General features: G+C 45.0%; 1 protein-coding gene across 1 annotated transcript in view; it reads left to right on the top strand.

The window, feature by feature from the left end:
- Positions 1 to 2,595: 2,595 nt before the first annotated feature.
- MTHFD1L (methylenetetrahydrofolate dehydrogenase (NADP+ dependent) 1 like) overlaps positions 2,596 to 20,444 on the top strand; it is a gene marked incomplete at its 5' end in the record, with an annotated part of 230,669 nt that continues 212,820 nt past the window's right edge. The window contains 6 exon segments of the mRNA XM_027769896.1: positions 2,596 to 2,680; positions 3,558 to 3,608; positions 3,697 to 3,750; positions 7,361 to 7,485; positions 10,286 to 10,386; positions 12,770 to 12,906. Of these exon segments, the coding sequence (XP_027625697.1) occupies positions 2,596 to 2,680; positions 3,558 to 3,608; positions 3,697 to 3,750; positions 7,361 to 7,485; positions 10,286 to 10,386; positions 12,770 to 12,906 (553 nt within the window).

Here is a 20,444-nt window from a genome sequence, read left to right as displayed (position 1 = left end):
GCTAGGCTCCCCTGGGCTCCGCACGCCGCCCCGCCCCGCCCGCCTCCGATGCGTCCCGGGTACCGGTTACAGGGTGCAGGGCCCGAGGCGAGACCAGGACCGGATCTGGGGGCCTCAGATCACCAACTCTCCCTGTGCAACGGAGTGGTACCGTGGGGGGAGGGGGGGAGGGAAGGGGGTGGCACTCCAAAACTGACAAACCCCAAAACAAATGAGTTTTTGTGTCCTAGTCGTTCAGAAGCCTCAGATCCTGAATGTGAAGTTTTAGAACACATTAATTTCTTTTCTTTCTTATGTGTATATGCGAGTGGTTTATGGCCAGAAACGACAGCTACGTCGAAATAAGTCATAAACTCGTCAATACGTAAACACTGTTAAGAAAAGCTGATGCCGCAGTTTAACTGGCAGCCTCCCCCTCTGGTGGTTCATAACACAATGGCGTGTGTCCATTCTGCCTTTATTTGATGAAATACAGTAAATGAGGTCACTTGCCTAAGCTCTCTGATCCGGCTCCTGCATGGGGCTGGTTTAATAAATACCCTGGACTTCACGGTCCTGAGGGAAGCAGTCAGGGAAGGCAGGGTGACCCTGTGATGGCCACTCTCCACTCTCCAGCTCTGGGTGAAAGAAATCTGAAGGACCCGGCCACTTTATCCCCACAGCTGCCCTGTTGTTGCCAGTGCAGGGGTTTATGGGACTGCTCTGTGCTGCTGTTCCCTGAGACTGTTGCTGTGAACGTCATGGCTGTCTTTGGGCCAGACTGCTTCGGAAATCTTTGCTGTCTTTGTAAAAGACTGCCCCTTTTGCCTGTGAAAGAGCTGAGAAGTTGCAATGAAGAATGCTATTAGTAATATGCTCAGTATTCAGATCCCCCAGCCCAGTCGATCTAAAGCATGTTAGGTTACATGTGTGTGGTGTGCAGGTGCCCAGGGTCCTGGCGAACTGGAGGCTTGGGGAAGGAAATTTCGGTACATGGGTTCTCTGTCATGAAAAAGAAAATTTAAAAATATAAACAAACAAATGTTCAGAGGTTATATACACTTGCCTGCCCACATAATCTGCTTGTTCTAGCCCAGCTGATAGGAGAAAGGCTGACCCTGGTGAGAGTTTTGAGGCTTTTCAACTTTTCTTTTTTCTGAGAGGTTTTTGCTATAGGGCCTGTGCGCTCGCCAGACAGACATAGAGACAGAAAGCGAGAAATCACCCCCCAGGGGGATGGTCACGCCACAGTCCCTTCTCCTCCATTCTCCTCTCAAGATCTTGGGCACGCACGCACACGCGCGCAACGTGAGTTTAAGCCACTGGGTTTGGGACTCAAACAGCGGTCGATTACATGGGAGTCCAGCGACATAGCCATTACAACTTTTCTACACACCCCCACCTCCCAGAGAGCTAGAGTGCCCTCTGGGTACATTTGTCAGCAACTCCCAGAACCCCTCGGAAGCTGGTTCATGCATTTTCCAAGTTCACCACAATAAAAAGTTTGGATTTCAAAGAGGATAGAAACCCAAAGTTTTTATTGTGGTAGACTTGGATAATGCAGGAGAAAAAAAAAAAAATCATCCTTAGACAACTCCTGTGAACATCAGTTTGTTTCTTTCTGAGTATTTTTAGTATATGATTCATTTATTTAGTTTTAATTTGCCAGAGGGTCACCAGAGAGAGATAAAGAAAGAGAAAAGGGAAAAACCCCTCATAGCTATAGTCACACTGCAAAGCCCTTCTTTTCCAGTTCTCCAACCTGTCAGGGTTTGGCGCATACCTACTCATGCACCTGGCATGTTCGAGCTGCAAGATCTGAGACATGAACCACATGGTCAGTCACGTAGGGTCCAGCTACCTTAACCACCAGGCCACGGGGCCAACCCCCCCCCCCTTTTTTATGAGACCACATGTATATGAGAGAGAGAAAGACCCTCAGCGGGGTCTTGCATGCCACCGTCCCCTTTCCCCAGCCCTCTGGATCCTCAGGATCCTGGGCAGCTACACATGCACGGCCAGTGTGTTTTCAAGCCATCCCAGGGATCCCAACCCCAGGTCGGCCATGTGGCTTCCAGGCCTGCAGGGCATTGACACTGCCACCACACATAGCTGCTGGGCCTCCCTCAACATGTCTTTAACATCAGATTGTCATGTTTTACACTGCGTTAGTATTTCTAGATGCTGTTATTCCTTCACACTTCGTATGTGAAGCACCTCCTTCTGTTTATTCTTATTCGTAGTAATGAGCTTTCTAAGGAACTCCGTGTTCAATCCTTTTTAGTCATTAACCTAGAAATAACTATGTTGGGGTCAGCAGGTTGTGTGGTGGTTAAGGTGCAGGCCTCCCACATGGCTGAATACAGTTCGAGTCCCAGACCTTGGTGGCTTGAACATCACCCCAGAGGTGTGTGTGTGTGTGTGTGTGTGGTGTGTGTGTGCGTGCCCCAAATCCCAGAAGTAGAATGGAGGAGAAAGGATTGCAGTGTGGCCATCTCCCGTGGGAGGTGATTTCTTACTTTCCCTCTCTTTTTCTCTGACTCTCTGGGCAGTGCGCACGCCCTATGGCAAAAATCTTAAGAAAAAAAAAATGACCGTTGTTTTTCTTTTTTGTAGAGAAGTCATTCAGAATTCAAAGGAAGTTCTGAGCTTGTTACAAGAAAAAAACCCCGCCTTTAAGCCAGTTCTTGCTATTATTCAGGTGAGTTGAGAACATGTCTCAGCCTGCTATTTTAGGATGCCTTTCCATTTAGAGAAGAATTGCATTCAAAAGACCAGCTGCGTTTTTGTCACAGAGAGGGCTGATTGGAAGTGCTGTGATTTTCACTTTCTTTGGCCATCTGTTTCTTCAGGACTACAGAGTAGGAACTTCTTCATTGAGCACATCTTTTGGGAGTCTCCCACTCTGAGGAGTGAGTAACTTTCAGAGGCCAGGAGGTTGCACCCACCTAAATTGCATCACGCAGGATATATTGCGGTCCACGTATGTTTACAAATGCTTATCACATGTGCTGTGCAGGTGATTGGGAAAAGAGTTGCCCTTTGTTTCTGTGGAAGACAGAGGCCAGATGAAACACGGGTACTTAGTAATCTTTTTACTCTATCTTGTAAAGCCTGTCAGAGCTTGACGGGCCAGAAGTCATTCCCGAGTCAAGTGCTTTGCATTCCCGTTGCATAGTTTGGCCGCGGCCCCTGAGTTCTGAGCTGCATCTGGCACCGTGGGCCGGCCTCGCTGACACACTGTGGCAGCAGGTGCAGGAAGTAATGCGGTGAGCCAAGGCTGTAAGCGAACACGGCCCAATGGCCGGGCTGCCCCTGCGGTGTTTCGCATGCGCTTGGGGTATCAAAATAGCAGCCTCTGTTTCCATCAGGGCTAGGTTTTCCAAGATGGGAGAGCTGTGCTCAGGTTCCTTCCGCCCTTTGGGGTCTGTATCCACATGCCCACTAAATGTTCTGCATTTTTTGCCTCTTTGATTCCCTCCCTCCTGCCCCGTATAATTAGATACGTGTAATCACAAAATCAGTCTCTACTGCGTTTTGTATCTTTTTAAGACATTGTTATATTTATCTCTCCCAAGGCAGGTGATGACAACTTGATGCAGGAAATAAATCAGAATTTGGCTGAGGAGGTGAGGACCACTGGTTTTTAAAAAGTCATTGTCGTTTTTAACAACCTATCCTGTAAGAGTGACAGATAACCTTGTGTTTCCTTTCCAGGCTGGTCTGAACATCACTCACATCTGCCTTCCTCCTGACAGTGGTGAAGAAGAGGTAATTCACTCGAGCCCTATTTTTTTTTTCTCTTTAACCTACTAGGCTTCTTAGCATCTCTTATTGTGGCTGGAATAGTTCTAGCCTTTTCTATGGCTCAGTGTTTAGAGGGAGACGTTTACCTTTCCCTCCAGTATAAAAGCTCTCTGATCTCCTTGCCTCCTCTTACTGTATCTTTCTTTTGTAAAAAATAATGATTTATTGGGAACCAGCAGTTAGCGTAATGGCTATGTCGCTGGACTCCCACGTAGTCGACCGCGGTTCGCGTCCCGGACCCGGTGGCTTAAAACTCACGCCGGGCACATGTGCGTGCGTGCCCAAGATCCCCAGAGGAGAATGGAGAAGAAGGGATTGCGGCGTGACCATCCCCCCCGGGGGGGTGATTTCTCACTTTCTGTCTCTGTCTCTGGCGAGCGCATGCGCCCTATAGCGAAAAACCTCTCAAAAAAAAAAAAAAAGAATTAATTATTTATTTATTTAATTCCATCTGTTATTACTAATTTTTAATTTGACCAGAGAGAGAGTAAGAAAGGGAAAGGGAGAAAGCAAGCCGCCAGGTCCAGGACTTGAACTGTGGTCGGCCACGTGGAAATCCAGCGCCTTTACCCACCACGGCACCTGCTGGCCCCTCTTACTGTATCTGTCTAGTGAAGACCTGAGCTAGGGCTTGGTGGTTTAGGGTGTGCTGCTTTACTCGCAGTGGCAGGATTGTCTGGGGACGGTGCTGGGCGGTGGGTGTCTGGAGAACTGGTCTCATTGCTGTGTCCAGTAGGTTGTTTAGCCTGAGGTCATTCCTCTGGCTTCCGGGTCACAGTTGTCTTATGGATAAAGTAAAGGGGTAGGTCAAGATGATCGCCAGGGTCCTTTCTATTCTCTCTTGATTTGCATGTTAGAGCAGCTGGAAAAACACACCCATAGGTTTCCTTTCTCTTCTGTGGCGTGTGGTCTAGCTGTTCCTGCCCAAGTGTCATCTCTGGCCTAGGAGAAGTAGCCACTCCCACAAGCAATGGTGGAGAACTGGACCTGGGCCCCAGGTCCCTGTGCTAGGCCCAGTCCTTCTGCAGCTGGCTTTTCTTCCCACTGGCTGTAACAGGGAGGAGTAGGTTAGGCTTCATGGGATGGAGAACCTCAAACAACAGGATCTTCAATATCATAGAAGGTGATTTTTCTTATACATGAGTCAAATTGAAGAAGGTGGTCACTGGCTGGTGGCATCCCAGCAGAAAGTCAGGCTCCCTCTGTCCTCCAGCTCTGCCATCCCTCCTGTGCTGCCTCCCAGACCAAGATGGCGGCTCCAACGCTATCTGACAGTCCACATTCTCGCCAGTGTCAAATGAAAGACACGTGGGGCCAGCTCCATAGCGCAGTAGTTAAGTGCTATGAGGAGGAAGCCAGATCCAGTGTCGCCAGCTGGGTTTCAGCCCCAGTCCCAGGGCTTGAACGACATGCCAGATGCATGTGAGCACATGCCTGGGTTGACTGGAAAGTGGAACAGAGGAGAGGGAATTGCAGCATCACCAGGCACCATTGAGGGGAACTTTCTCTCTCTAGCAAGCACACGTGCCCTCTGACAGTTAAAAAAAAGTCCTTGGTAAGGAGACTTGTTTGGATTATTGCGATGTAGGGGAAGGGACTTTTGGGACATGGGAAGAACTTTGTACGGGAGGAACTCTCACCTGCAGTCTTCTCCAGAGTTAGGCAGGTAAGGCTTTTCCCATTTAGGGAGGGATAAGCAACTAGAAAGAAGGGCATGAAGAGGAGGAATGAAGGGCCAATTTGATGGGATAGTAGGTCAGGCAATGTTTTGCCCTGAAGCCAGCTTGTTTTAGGACAGCTTAGGGAGGGCCAGAATTCAGCCCTGGGGAACAGAGAGAAGTTTACCCAAAGCTGGGTTAGCAAGCATTTTGTTGTGATTGGTAAATGGGGACAAACGATCATACTAATCATTTATTGTTTTGAAGTTATTTCTTCCAAGTGCTGGAGGGAGAGAGGGAGGGAGAGAGAGAGAGACAGCATCCCCCTAATAAAATCTTTATGCTGAGAGTCACACCCATCTTCGGCCAGCCCTGCATCATGGGCCTGCGTGTGCCCAGAGCACTGGGCGAGGTCTCCAGATTTCTCTCCATGTTGGGTGAAATGAATCAGGATCTTATTTCCTAGCATAACATAGAGATAGAGAAGACAGAGCCTGGCTTACTTAGAGACATTCCTAGCCATTTATTAGCTATTACATGTTGGCTTCCCCAATGTACTTTTGTCTTTGGAATGCTGGGTGACCAGGCTGGGTGACTTTTGCCCAGCTCACGAAGAATTTGAATGGTGGACAAATGAAGTTTAGTAAGACAGAACAAAACGTCAACTGAGAGGAAGGGGGACTCGAGTGAGTATCCCCTAGTGAGGCCTGTTCTTTGTTCTCTTAAAGTTTCTTCCCGTATTGATTGTTCCCATCTTGTTCTGACTTTCCTCAAGCATAAGGGGCCCTCATAATTTCTTCCTTGGAGTATCCTATTCACAACAAAGTGAGCTCAACGAGCCACGTCAACTTCTCAAGCAGGCCGAACACTACTCTAGCTATAAGTCCTGCTCTATGAGCAAGCAGTGGGAGTTAATCATTGATTTCTAGTGAGAACGGTGAGTCATTTTATTAAAGCCTTGACTACAGTGACTCCATCTTGTCTTGCATTTTCTCTTCCATGGACTCATCCTATATACCTATCGGAGCTCTTACTCCTTATCACGCTTGGAACTTTCCATAAATGGTGAATGATTTTGGTGTCCCCTATCAGAGGAACTCTGTGTGCTTCTGCTGAGTTGCTCTCACCAGCTGTTGGAAAGACTGCCTACCTGCCCTTCAGGCCCAGAGAACCTGAGGGCTCAGAGGCAGCCTCGGGTGTCATGATTAGTAAGCTTCTGTTGAACGCGCTGTGCTTAGCCGGCCTGGTTGCAATGCCTCTCATTTGTCTTCCTGGCCTCGCTGAAAACTGACAATGCATTTGACTTGATATGAATTGTTATTTTTTTCTCTATCTAAAGCTTAGTTGCTGTTGAGCTTTGGTTTTATTTTGTTTTGTATTTTTCTAGCACAGTGTAGAGTGATAAGAAAGATGGAGAAAGCCCTGAAAAATTCAGCCCAGCTTTTGTGGGGAGCTTTTTAAACTTCGTGAAAAACAGAAATAGACTTTGTTGTGTTTTATACTATCTTCAAGAAGAGATGAAAAGATACTGTAACAGATGCAATTTTTTTTCAGAGATGTTTGCCTTAGGACATGTGCACTTGCCAGAGAGAGAGAGGGAGAGAGAGACAGAGGCAGTAACAGTGATAGTGAGAGGGAAAGCAAGAAATCATCCCCCCCGGGCGGATGGTAACTCTAGTTTCTTCTCCGCCATTCTCCTCCCAGAACCTTGGGCACGCACATACATGCCCCTGGTGTGTGTTTAAAACCACTGGCTCCGGAACTCCATCCATGGTCAGCCATGTGGAAGTCTGGCAACATAACTGCTATGGCACCTGCTGGCCCCCACAGTTGCATTTTTATGAATCCATTTTTTATATAAACCTTTTGTTGAGTCTGATTTTCAAAACATTTTTTTTTGTCTTTTCTCTCCTAAGATTATAGATGAAATTTTGAAGATTAATGAAGACACCAGAGTACATGGCCTCGCCCTTCAGATCTCTGAGAGCTCATTTAGCAGCAAAGTTCTCAATGCCTTGAAACCAGAAAAAGATGTGGATGGGTAAGAACGAAAAAAAGAAAGCAGTCAGTCAACCTTATGGCTAAGTCACTTTTTCTCCTGGTTGTTTTTTTTTTTTTTGTCTTCTACATTTTCTACCTTTTTTCTATTTGTTACAAGTCTGTCAGTGATTCAAAGATGAATGGGGTCAATTGAAATATTTTAGGAGTTTGAGAACTTTTAAAATTCTCTGTATGGGGAACCAGCAGTTAGCGTAATGGCTATGTCACTGGACTCCCACGTAGTCGACCGCGGTTCATGTCCCGGACCCGGTGGCTTAAAACTCACGCCGGGCGCATGTGCGTGCGTGCCCAAGATCCCGAGAGGAGAATGGAGGAGAAGGGATTGCGGCGTGACCATCCCCCCTGGGGGGTGATTTCTCGCTTTCTGTCTCTATGTCTCTCTCTGTCTGTCTGGCAAGCGCACACGCCCTACAGTGAAAATCTCTCCAAAAAAAAAAAAATTCTCTGTGTGAAAGTCATGTAATTTGGAAAATGCACTGGCCCCTTTGTAGTGCTGGCGTGCTGTTTTGGAAATAATCTTACATCGTCGTCTTAATTTCATACATGCTTCTTGCACTTACAGAGTCTCCGGCCAGCTCTCCTCTTTTTTTTTTTTTTTTTTTTTTTTTGCTATGAAGGTTCATGTGCTCACTAGAAAGAGAGAGAGAAGGAAAGTGAGAAGGAAAGCGAGAAGGCACCCCCATGCACACTCCAGGGAGAGATGACTACACCACAGTCCCTTCTCTTTTCTCCTCTCGGCATTTTGGGCATACACGCACACATGCTTAGCGTATTTTTCAAGCTGCCGAGTCCCAGACTTCAGCCTCGCAGTGGCTCTGTGAGATCTAGCCACCCTAACCACTATGCTCCCGAACTGGCCTAAGCTCTCCTCTTCTCAGTCCAGAGACAAAAACATTGAGAATTGATTCCCCAGGAGTACCGTAGTAGTCTGCCTTAGTCCCAGGCCAGTTGAGAAAACAGAACAAGTACTTCCGTTGATGACATGAAGCTTTATTTGAAATTTGATGCAATTATAAAGTGGGCTGTGACGTGCTCTGATTCACATCATGGAGTGACGTCAGCTTCACAGGACAAAGAATGCTGCCGTGTGTGACCAGGGACCAGCATGTTGTCCAGGGATTAAAAACACCACTTTTGGGACCAGCAGATGACATAGTGGTTACATTGCTGGGCTCCCACATAAGTCAGCTGCAGTTCAAGTCCTGGACCTGGCAGCTTAAAACTCATGCTGGGCATGTATGCGTGTATGCCCAAAATCCCCAGAGGAGAAGGGATTGCAGTATGCCATCCCCCCATAGGGGGTTATTTCTTGCTTTCTGTCTCTGTCTCTCTCTGTCTCTTTGGTGCTATAGCACATACCCTATAGCAAAAATCTCTCTAAAAAAAATAGAAGAAAATGCCACTTTCCTTACTGGAAATATAGGAAGTATTTTGTGCCATGGCCAAAAGAACACAATATAGTTAAAGTTACAAGGTTGTAAGCAAATTTATCATCTTTTAAAAAAGTGTATTCATTTATTTCTTCCATAAGAGAGGGACAGAGAGACATAGGGACAGACAGCCCAGCAGGGTTTTGTTCTGTGATCCACCCCAGCTGCAGCCAACCTGGATCTCAGACCCAAGCACATCTGTGGGTTCAGGGAAGTCTTAGAATGTGAACTCAGGGCCTTTCCTACGTGGCTCTAGTTATACTACCTTTGTGCCACCACCTGGCCCCTAAGCAATATATAAAGTTAGACTCCCAATCGTGGGACTCGCTGAGACACGGGCTTACTTCGTTCTATCCTTTTACTGTGACTTGGGAGACAAACACAGGTTGAAAGCTTGTCACAAAAATCTCCAATCCTGCAGTAGACGATGAAGGGAAGAGACGTCCTGGTCAGTGAGAAAATATCCGGAACCTGAAGGTATTGGGATAGAGGTCTTTCACACGAGCGGAGAATTCTAAAGCTGTTTCTTAGTTTTGTTATTGACCTGGATGGAGACCATCAGTTTAGGCTAGTTGTGGAAGGTTTTGTTCTGGATTTGAATGAGGAAAAGCACAGAAGGCATTGACAGTGTGAGGGTGTGAGGTCACTCCCCCCCCCTTTTTCTCTGTCCTGGCGTGCATGCAACCCGGAACTCCCCAGGTAGGGCCCAGGGTGAGGTCTCTGAGGGGGCTGCTCTAAGAAGCCGATGGCTGTTATTTCCTGCTCACTTTTTTTTTTTTTTTTAAAGAATTATTTTATTGGGACTATCAGTTGGCTATGTCACTGGACTCCCATGTAGTCGAACTGCAGTTTGAGTCCCAGACCCGGTGGCTTAAACTCATGCCGGGCACATGTGTGTGCCCAAGGTCCCAATAGGAGAATGGAGGAGAAGGGATTATGGCAGGGCCGTCCTCCCCTGGGGGATGATTTCTCGCTTTCTGTCTCTCTGTCTCTGTCTTTCTGGCGAATGCATGTGCCCTATAGCAAAAAACTCCTCCACCCCCAAAGAAAAGAATTATTTTATTCAACTTTATTTGTTTATTTTTAATTTTAATTTGACCAGAGAGGGAAAGAAAGAGAGAGAGAGAGAGAGGGAGAGAGAAAGTAAGAAAGCAAGCTGCCAAGTCCGAGACTCAAACTGCAGTCAGTCATGTGGCAGTCCAGCACCCTTAACCACTACGCCACCTGGCAGCCCCTCCTGCTCACTCTTTAATTCAGATTAGATATAGTCTATCAGTCAAACATTGACTCGGATTTTATTCGGGATTGATACATGTGGCTTACACATTGCATGTTCTTTATTTCCTGCAGGGTGACTGACGTGAACCTAGGGAAGTTGGTGCGTGGGGATGCCCATGAGTGTTTTGTTTCACCTGTTGCCAGAGCTGTCATCGAACTTCTAGAAAAATCAGGTATGATCCTTCGGACATGCTGCTCATTTCTATTTGAGAGTATTTATTTGCATCATTATTATTTATTTTTTTCTTTTTTTTGGAGGTTTTTTGCTATTGGGCGCGTACACTTGCCAGAAAGACAGAGAGACAGAGAGTTAGAAAGCGAAAAATCACCCCCCAGGAGATGGCCACGCTGCAATCCCTTTTCCTCTATTCTCCTCTCGGGATCTTGGGCACATATGCACACAATCCTGGAGTGAGTTTAAGCCACCAGGTCTGGGACTCGAACCATGGTCGACTACATGGGGGTCCAGTGACATAGCCATTACACTAACTGCTGGTCCCTGCATCGTTTTATTTTTTCAGACAGGGTCTCTCCCCAGCTTCCCAGCTGGGACTGCAGACTCACAGTACCAACCAGCTCGTTGTTAGAAGCACTCTCGCTGTGTTGCCCAGGCCAGCCTTCAGCTCCCAATCCTTCCTCAGCCTCAGTCCCTGAGTTGCTGAGATTTTAGGCACCTGTTACAAGGCCCAACCTTTCGGTTGGACTGGAACTCAAACCTGGGCCTGCATTGTTATTTTTTCAATAATGATTTGTTTCTGGAGAGGCTCATTGAAAGAGGAAGTGACTGTTTAGAATTTATTTGTAATTGCCAGAGGATGAGTGTGCTTGCCAGAGAGAGGCAAAGAGAGGGAGAAAGTCCCTGAGCAGATTTATAAAGTTTGGTTCCCAATCTCGTTTTCCAGGGGCTGGCTGGAGAGGCTCAGTGGGGCAGAATCGTGCCACAGCCCCTTCTCCATTTCCCCATCCTGTTGGGATTTGGGGCACACACACCCATGCATCTGGCGTGGTTCCTAAGCCATCGGGTGGGATTTGAGCCATAGTTGGCTGTGTGGGCTCTGGCTTCTGTAACCACGTGGCTATGGGGCTGGCTGGAAGTTACATTTAATGTCAAATTTGTTTTTATTCTTATCTTTTGAGAGATAACAAATGAATAACTGGAAAATTTTCTAGTAAGATTGACTATATTATAATTTAAATAAAGAAATTGGTAAGGATGAATAATTAGCCTTAAACATTCTGAATTTCTCTCATAAAATGGTCAAAATAACCACCGTGAACAATGTTTCAAGCTTCAGCTTTTAAATCTGTCCCTATGTAGACCTAAATAAGACTTACATTTAAGGCTTAGATGAAGAACAGTACACTGTAATTTAGGGTATTGAACAGTAACGTTTATTAGTGAACAGTATCTTTACAGTAGTCAGTACTTAATTTCCATCATTCTCCCCTTCACCTTGCATTTTTATATCTTTTATATCTTCTAAAAATTAAAATAGGAACGAATAATTTCTCTTCCTTGGTTATTAAATGTAGTGAGTAAATTACTACCAAATAGTTTATATATTGAAGGACTTTCTAGCTGAGAATATTAAAATCCAAGTAACTAATTTTTCTCTACTTCAGTTTGAATAGAAAAGAGTCATATGTCCCTCCCTCAACCCTGACAATTAGTTAATGCAACAATTAAACAAAAATTCTAGAGATACATACCAAAGTTCTATTTAAATTTTAAAATTAAATTTGTTAAAGTTTGCTATAGGGCACGTGTGCTCACTAGAGAGAGAGGGAAAGTGAGAAAGCAAGTCACCAGGTCCAGATCACGAATCACGGTTGGCCATGCAGGAATCTGGCGCGTTAATCACCACGCCACCTGTTGACCCCGCAAAGTTCTATCTAAAGATGAACTTTTAGAATATACCTATAGCCATTAAATTCATATCTATGAAATAATGCTTATATGTAGTGTTTTTTCATCATATGGATTGTCAAGATGATGACTGAACCATTTTATTGGAAAATTCTCAAAGAAAGAATAAATTATGGCTAGTAAAATACAGTAATGTAGGGACCAGCAGGTGGTGTAGTGGTTACATCACTGGACTCCGCCATGGCCAACTGCGGTTTGAGTCCCAGGCCCAGAAGCTTGAAACTCATGCCAGGCAGGTGTGTGTGTGTGCCCAAAACCCCAAGAGGAGAATGGAGGAGAAAGGATTGCAGTGTGGCCAACCCCCTTGAGGGGAATGATTTCTTACTTTCTGTCTCTCTGTCTGTCTCTTGAGAGGGCAAGTGTACCTATAACAACAACAACAAAAAATCTTCTAAAAATAAAAATAAAAAGAATACAGTAATGTAGAGGACAAGTTAGCAATATGAAAACCAAGAGGGCTGGAATAGAGAGTTTGAGTTAATTTCAACACTCTACTGCTAGCTTATAGTTGTTGTTGGTTGTTACTGAGAAGGCCAGTTTCAAAAAAGTATTTTTGCATAAGCTGAAGTTAAATGAGAGGCAGGATCTATAGCATTGACTATAATACCGAATGTTCATTTGCTTGGTAGGTGTCAACTTAGATGGAAAGAAGATCTTGGTACTCGGGGCCCATGGGTCCTTGGAAGCTGCCCTGCAGTGTCTATTCCAGAGAAAAGGGTCCATGACCATGAGCTCCCCGTGGAAAGCCCCTCAGCTTGAAAGCAAGGTAAGCTGCATGATAGAAACATGACCTGGAAGGCTTACTTTAGAACCGAAGAAAGGCTGGGAATGTGTTAAGCCAAGACTGAACTTACGTTGGACAGAGAACAACAGAAAATCTCCAAGGTTGAAAATAACAAAGGACAGACAGTAATGAGGTAGAAAACAAATATGCATGAGGAATCTTCAACAATTCCAAAAGTTGATTCTTAGAAAAGTCTTGTCAAATAGACATACCACTGGTCAAACAACCAAGACCAAAGGAACGAACAAGGGGGACATAACCACAGAAACAATTATTTTATTCAAAAGTGGAATAGGAATATTGTGCTTATAAATTTAAATGTTTGTATGAAATGGGCCTGGTCCTATACCTCACTGATTAAGGGAGCCAGTTCCCACATGGCTCGAATGTCCATGTTTGCCCCAAATCCTGACGGGACAGAGACATGAAGGAATTAGGACTGCAGTATGATCCCGTCCCATGGAGGGGTGCTCTCTTGGTCTCTCTGGTGAGCATGTACTCTCTTTTTTATTTGCCAGAGGACATGGGTACTTGCCAGAGAGAGAGAAAGAGAGGGAGATACCAGAGAGAGAGAGAGAGAGAGAGAGGGAGGGAGAAAGGACCCTCCCCCGGTGGGGCATAGGCATGCCACAGTTTCTTTTTCTCCCTTTTCCTATTGATCAGGATTTTGGGCATGCACGCACACAGGGCTGGCCTGACTGTTTAGCCACTGGGGTTGGTATTTGAACCATGTGGTCAGCCAAGTGGGAGCCAGCTGCCTTAAACCACCAGGCCATAGAGCTAGCCCTATTTGTAAAAATTTGTATGAAATGAACACTCCTAGACACATGCAACTTACAAATGGACTTAGGTAAAATTGAATAGTCCTGCCCATTTAAGACATTGAATACTTACCAAATGAGCAAATAAAAAAGTACAAACAGAGGACAGGTCGTTCTGCTCTCATTCAGTCTTCTCTCCAAGGGGTGGAGAAACAAGGGATGTGTCCTAACTCGTTTTATGAATTGCATGACCAGTCACGGACAAGATGCTAAAGGGAAATTTGCTGACTAATTTCACCTAGGAATTATAGAAGGAACAATAATGAATACGATCTTAGAAAACTGAAGATAGGCCAAGGTTGAGTATATTTTAGAATTTTCAGGGAGATTTGTGGTTAATAATGTCTCTTAGTGTTATTAACCACGTTATCTGTATTCATTCCATAGTAGATATAGGAAAGTCATTCGATCAAATCTAGTATCAACTATGAATTTTTAAAAACCTCTTAAATAGGGAATTTAAAGAATTCTTGAATTTAATAAAATGTCTACAAAAAGTTAGAGCGAATATTTCATTTCATAGTAAAAACATTAAAAATATTTAAAATTAGGAGACACACGGGTGCCTGTCACCAGTACTTTTCATGAGCATTGTACTGGAGTTCCTAGACAATGCAGTGATATAAAAGAAGACTATAAAAGAGCCAGCTGGGGACCAGCAGTCAGCGGAATGGCTATGTCGCTGGACTCCCATGTAGTCGGCCGCAGTTCAAGTCCTGGACCCGGTGGCTTAAACTCATGCCAGGCGTGTGTGCGTGCATGCCCAAGATCCCAAGAGGAGAATGGAGGAGAAGGGATTGCAGTGTGGCCATCTCCCCTGGGGGTGATTTCTCGCTTTCTGTCTCTCTGTCTCTCTCTGTCTTTCTGGCAAGTGCACACGCCCTAGAGTAAAAACCTCTCAAAAAAAAGGAAATAAAAGGGCCAGTTGGTGGTATGGTGGCTAAGGTGAGTGCATCCCACATGGAGTGTTTGCGTCTGGACCCAGCATCTCGGAAACATGGGGGCGTGTGTGTGTGCCCATGCCCATAATCCTGAGAGGAGAATAGAGGGTAAGGGAGTGCAGTGTGACCATCTTCTCTGGGGGAGTGTTTTTTTACTTTCTCTCTGTGTCTCTCCAGTGGGCACATGTACCCTATTGCAAATGTTAAAAAAGGTCTAAACGAAGAACATTATGGTAGGAAAGGAAGGCACCAAACTCATTTAATTTTAGATGATATGATTACTTATGAAATGCCTATGAGAATCAATGAAAAAACAGGAGAATTAGTGAGAGTTTAGGTTTAGACACAAGATCAAAATGCAAAAGATCAATTGCATTTCTAAACATCAGCAATACAAAGTTACAGATTAATTTTTTTTAAAGAGGTTTTTGCCATGGGGCATATGCACTCCACAGAGAGAGAGACAGACAGTGAAAGAGAAAGTGAGAAATCACCACCCCTGCCAGGGAGATGGCCGCGCTGCAACCCCTTCTCCTCCATTCTTCCCCTGTGCTCTGGGAGCATGCATGCACAGGCACCTGGCATGATTGTCAGGCCACTGGCCCAGGACTCCGACCGGTCAGCCAGGTGGGAGTCTAGCCACGTAACCACTGTACCATCTGCTGGGCCCCAGATTAACATTTTAAAAGCTATTTTTAAAAGCTATTTTAGGGAACCAGCAGTTAGCGTAATGGCTATGTTGCTGGACTCCCACGTAGTCAACCGCGGTTCGTGTCCCGGACCCGGTGGCTTAAAACTCACGCCGGGCGCGTGTGCGTGCGCGCCCAAGATCCCGAGAGGAGAATGGAGGAGAAGGGATTGCGGCGTGACCATCCCCCCTGGGGGGTGATTTCTCGCTTTCTGTCTCTATGTCTCTGTCTGTCTGGCGAGCGCACGCGCCCTACAGTGAAAATCTCTCCCCCCAAAAAAAAAAAAAGCTATTTTAAAGGCAAAGAAAACGTAAGCTACCTAGGAGTAAATGAAGAAAAATCATATATGAACTTTTGGAAGCAATTACATAATTTTGCTAAAAGTCATTACGAAGACCTAGATAAAAGCAGAGATACTGTGTTTATAGATAGGAAGAGTTACTATCTTAAGGATATTCTCCCCAAGTTAATTTTTGGGGAGAATTGAAATTTGAATCAAGATTCTGAATATTTTCTGTAGAATTCGACAAGCTGATTAAAAAATGTATATGAAAAAAAGGAGGTAATTTTGTAGAAATAGTAGGTAGAAAGCATCCCTGAACACACAATATGAATCATTACACGTTTATAGTTACGAGGATGGTATAGACAGAGAGACTACTGGAAAACAAGCCTAGAAATAATTTCCATGGAGAGCAGGTGTTGCAGATAAATGGGGAAAAGATTGACTATTAAAAAAGGATAGCCGGGACCAGCAGTTAGCGTGTAATGGCTATGTCGCTGGACTCCCACATAGTCGTCCGCAGTTCGAGTCCCAGATCCAGTGGCTTAAACTCACGCCGGGCACGTGTGCATGCGTGCCTAAGATCCCAAGAGGAGAATGGAGGAGAAGGGATTGTGGTGTGGCCATCCCCCCTGGGGAGGGTGATTTCTTGCTTTCTGTATCTCTTTCTGGCGAGTGCACGCCTTATAGCAAAAACACCTCTCCAAAAAAAGAAAAAGAAAAAAAAAAAGGATAGCCAACGGGCGCGTGCACGCCCAGGAGCCTGATGAGCAGGGAGGCGGGGAAAAGGAGCACGGCGTATCATCGAGGGTGCTTCTCTTACCGCTCTGCCTCTCCCATGTGTAAGTACGTGCTCTTTAAATTTAGAAGAAAGAGGATGCCGACTTCTGCATATGTGTGTGTGTTTGAATATAAATATGTATACACAAATATATACTACAAATTATTTTATGTAATATATACATTTCACATATATAACAGTGATATGTAGCCTAACACTACATAAAAAAATTCACTTCTAGATTAAAGATGAAACTGTGGAAAGCAAACTGTAAAACTTTTAGAAAAAATATACAGTATATTTTTAAGACTTTGGGATAGGAAAGTGAGCTTGAGAGACCCAAGAAGTAGAATTCATTCTTTCTTTTTGAGGGGGGGAGAGGTTTTTGCTATAGGGTGCCTGTGCTTGCCAGAAAGACAGAGAGAGACATAGAGAAAGAAAGCGAGAAATCATCCCCCAGGGGGCATGGCCATGCTGCAAACCCTTCTCCTCCATTCTCCTCTTGGGATCTTTGGCAAATGTGCCCGGCATGAGTTTAAACCACCGGGTCTGGGACTCAAGCTGTGATCAGCTACACAGGAGTCCAGTGACATAGCCATTATGCTAACTGCTGGTCCAAGAAGTAGAAATCATTAAAAAAAATAAATACAAGGATATATAGGGGCTAGTAGTTGGTGTGGTGGTTAAGACACTATATTCTCTCATGGCCCGACCATGGTTCGAGTCCCAAACCCAGGCTTGAAAATCAGGATACGCATGTGTGCATGCATACCCAAAATCCCAAGAAGAGAATGGAGGAGAAGGGGTTGTGGCTTGGCCATCCCCCCCAGTGGATGATTTCTCACTCTCCCTCTCTCTGGCGAGCGCACATGCCCTATGGGCAAAACCTAATATGTAAAAACTTGACCACATTCAAATTTCTTTTAAAACGTCAAGAAACCTTCCTATCTGCAAAGGATTTATTAAAAAAGTGAAGTGGTGTAGATTACAAGATATTTATAGCAAACATTTACCTAGTAATTTGTATCTTACAAAAGACTCCTGTGAAGTAAGACAAGGACAGTCTCCTGGAGGGCCGGCCCCATAGCGCAGCAGTCAAGCACTGTACATCAGGAGCTGGATCTTACATGGGCGACCACGGTTCACATCCCAGCCCTGGCAGGTTGAAACACACGGCCAGGCACATGTGTGTATGTGCCCAAATCCTGATGGGGAAGGGGTTGTGGGGTGACCACACCCCACGGGGGAATGCATGTTCTCTCTCTCTCTCACTCTTTCATTTATGCGCCTGTCCCCTGGCAATGATAAAAAAAAAGAGGGAGAATGCATTAGGAAAATGGGCAAACAGTGGGTCATTCATGGACAAGGAACGTGACGTCAAAACACGTGAAAAACCATCTCGCTTCTCACTGTTCCTGCTCACCAGTCATCCTGGCAATAGGTAAAAGTGATAGTTATGAATATGGACAAATTACTATAGCTGTGGGAACCCATACTGCTGGAAGAATTTTTGTTTTTTTTGAGAGATATTTTTGCTATAGGGCGTGTACACTCACTGGACAGATAGAAAGAGACAGAGAAACAGAAAGCAAGAGATCAGCCCCCCAGGGGGATGGCCACACCACAGTCCCTTCTCTTCCATTTTCCTCTTGGGATCTTGGACATGCACGCACAGGCACCCAGCATGAGTTTTAAGCTGCTAGGTCTGGTACTCAAACCACAGTAGAGTACATGGGAGTCCAGCGACGTAACCATTACGCCATCTGCTGGTCCCACTGGAAGAAATTTAAATTGAAATAAACACTTTGAAAACAATTTAGAGTTCAAGATATTCTTTGACCGAGGAATCTCATTCTATGCACATGTCACAAACTCTTGCACATGAACATATGTTTTGTAACAGTCATAGCAGCGTGTTTATAGTCTATCTACACACACACACGCACACACACACTGATCTAAATACCCATCAGGGTGAATGGATAAATCAGTCTAGTTGTATGTCAAATGTTTCTTTTAGAGACGATATTCAGGCTGTGAGAATTAATAAACTAGAGCTGTAAATATCAGCATACAAAAATTTGAAAGATAAGTGTGAAAAAAGCAACTTGCAAAAAGGTGTATTTTATATAGCACTTTTCTATGGGTCTAAATGTAATATGGTATATACATATTTTAGGATTATATGCATAGTATAAAGAACTGCATTGGAACTACGAACCAAATCAGAGCAGTGTTCACTGGGGCAAGGGTGCAGAAATAGATAGAGAGGAGACTTGGGAAATCCGTGCATTTTTTTCTTAACCTGGGTAGTGGGTGTCCAGGTGTTTAATATCAATCGTTTATATTCTCATGCCTGAAAAATATAATAGTTAATAAAGTTCTCATTAAAAAAACAATAACAACAGAGGGACCAGCAGATGATGTAATGGTTATGTCATTGGACTCCAGTGGCATTGAGCATGGTTTATGTCCCGGACCTGGTGGCTTAAAACTCACACTGAGTGCATGTCCATGTGGCCCCCAAATCCCAAGAGGAAACTAGAGAAGGGATTGTGGCATGACCAACCCTCCTTGGGGGTGATTTCTTGCTTTCTGTCTCTCTGGAGAGGGCAGGCACCCTATAGCGAAATCCTGCCTTAAACAAACAAACAAATAACAGAACCAGCAGGTGGTACAGAGGTTATGGTAACTGGATCCCATATGGCCGACTGTGCGGTGTGAGTCCTGAAAAAGCACGCTGGGCACGTGTGCACATGTGCCCCAAAGCCCTAGAGGAGAATGAAGGAGAAGGGATTTATCACAGCAATCCCCCTGGAGGGTGATTTCTCACCCCCACCCCCCTTTGGCAACACAGGTACCTGACAGTGGAAAAAAAATAAAGGCAGCACCACGAACAGTTTTCAAGCAACGTGAAATTAAATAAGCGATATAAATTAGGAGATCTAAATACGTGTTCTTCCTGCTGTAGTGTGAGGCTGGGAATGAGCAGTTGTCGCCCTGGTGGGGAAGGCAGGTGTCTTGACTGAGAGTTGGACCATTTGCTTCCAGTGGGTCGAATTTCCCTAATGACTACTTGAAGGCGCTCAGGTTGAACTCCAATCTACGTGCGCTTTTAGTGGTCACCACATGGTGGCAGCCTATTCAAGAAAATTCAAGGGCAGTGTTTGGACTTCACAGCCCAGAATTTTCGATTTGGAACCTTAGTGGAAGAGAAAAATAAACTTTGCCCTGCTCTGAACAGCTGTGGTGCAAAGAGAAAAGACCGTCATTGGCAATTGAATGTTTTCACAGCTGTCATGGATACTTTTGCTAGTTGTATCTGTATTTTGCAAAAACAGACATTTTTTGAAGTGCTTTTTTATTATGGAAATAAATCACCTTGATTGTACTATGGGATGTTCGCCCTAACTTTGAGAACGATGAAGTGGTTTGACTTACTAGAGAATCTAGAAATGGGATAGCGTTCCTGGGTAACATCTTTTTTTGTATTTACAATAAGGTTCTTTAAAAAATATATTTTTAAATTTATGATTAAAGCATGTCCACGAGAGAGAGAAAGAGAGAGAGAGAGAGAGAGAGAGAGAGAAAAGCACTCTGCATAGAGCTCAGTCAGGCTTCAATCCCCTGGTCACACATGAGCCTAGGATCCTCTAGCTCATCAGGATCCTTGTCATGTGTGCACATTTCTGGCATGTTTTCATGCCGACTAGGCTGGGACTTGAACCCAGCTGGTATGTGGCTTACCAGCTCTCCAGTTTGCTACATTAACAATTGGGCCATGGAGGCTGAACCAAAGGGTCTCTCTCTTTTTTTTTTTTTTTAAAAAAAAAAAGGTTTTTTGGAACCAGCAGTTAGCGTAATGGCTATGTCACTGGACTCCCATGTAGCCAACCGCGGTTTGAGTCCCCGACCCGGTGGCTTAAACTCACACTGCGCACGTGTGTGTGCGTGCCCAAGATCCTGAGAGGAGAATGAAGGAGAAGGGATTGAGGCGTGGCCCTC

The sequence above is a fragment of the Tupaia chinensis genome, unplaced genomic scaffold (assembly GCF_000334495.1).
Source record: "Tupaia chinensis unplaced genomic scaffold, TupChi_1.0 Scaffold000014_1, whole genome shotgun sequence".
Taxonomy (NCBI): Eukaryota; Metazoa; Chordata; class Mammalia; order Scandentia; family Tupaiidae; genus Tupaia; species Tupaia belangeri.
This window is presented reverse-complemented; position numbering and strand designations above follow the sequence as displayed.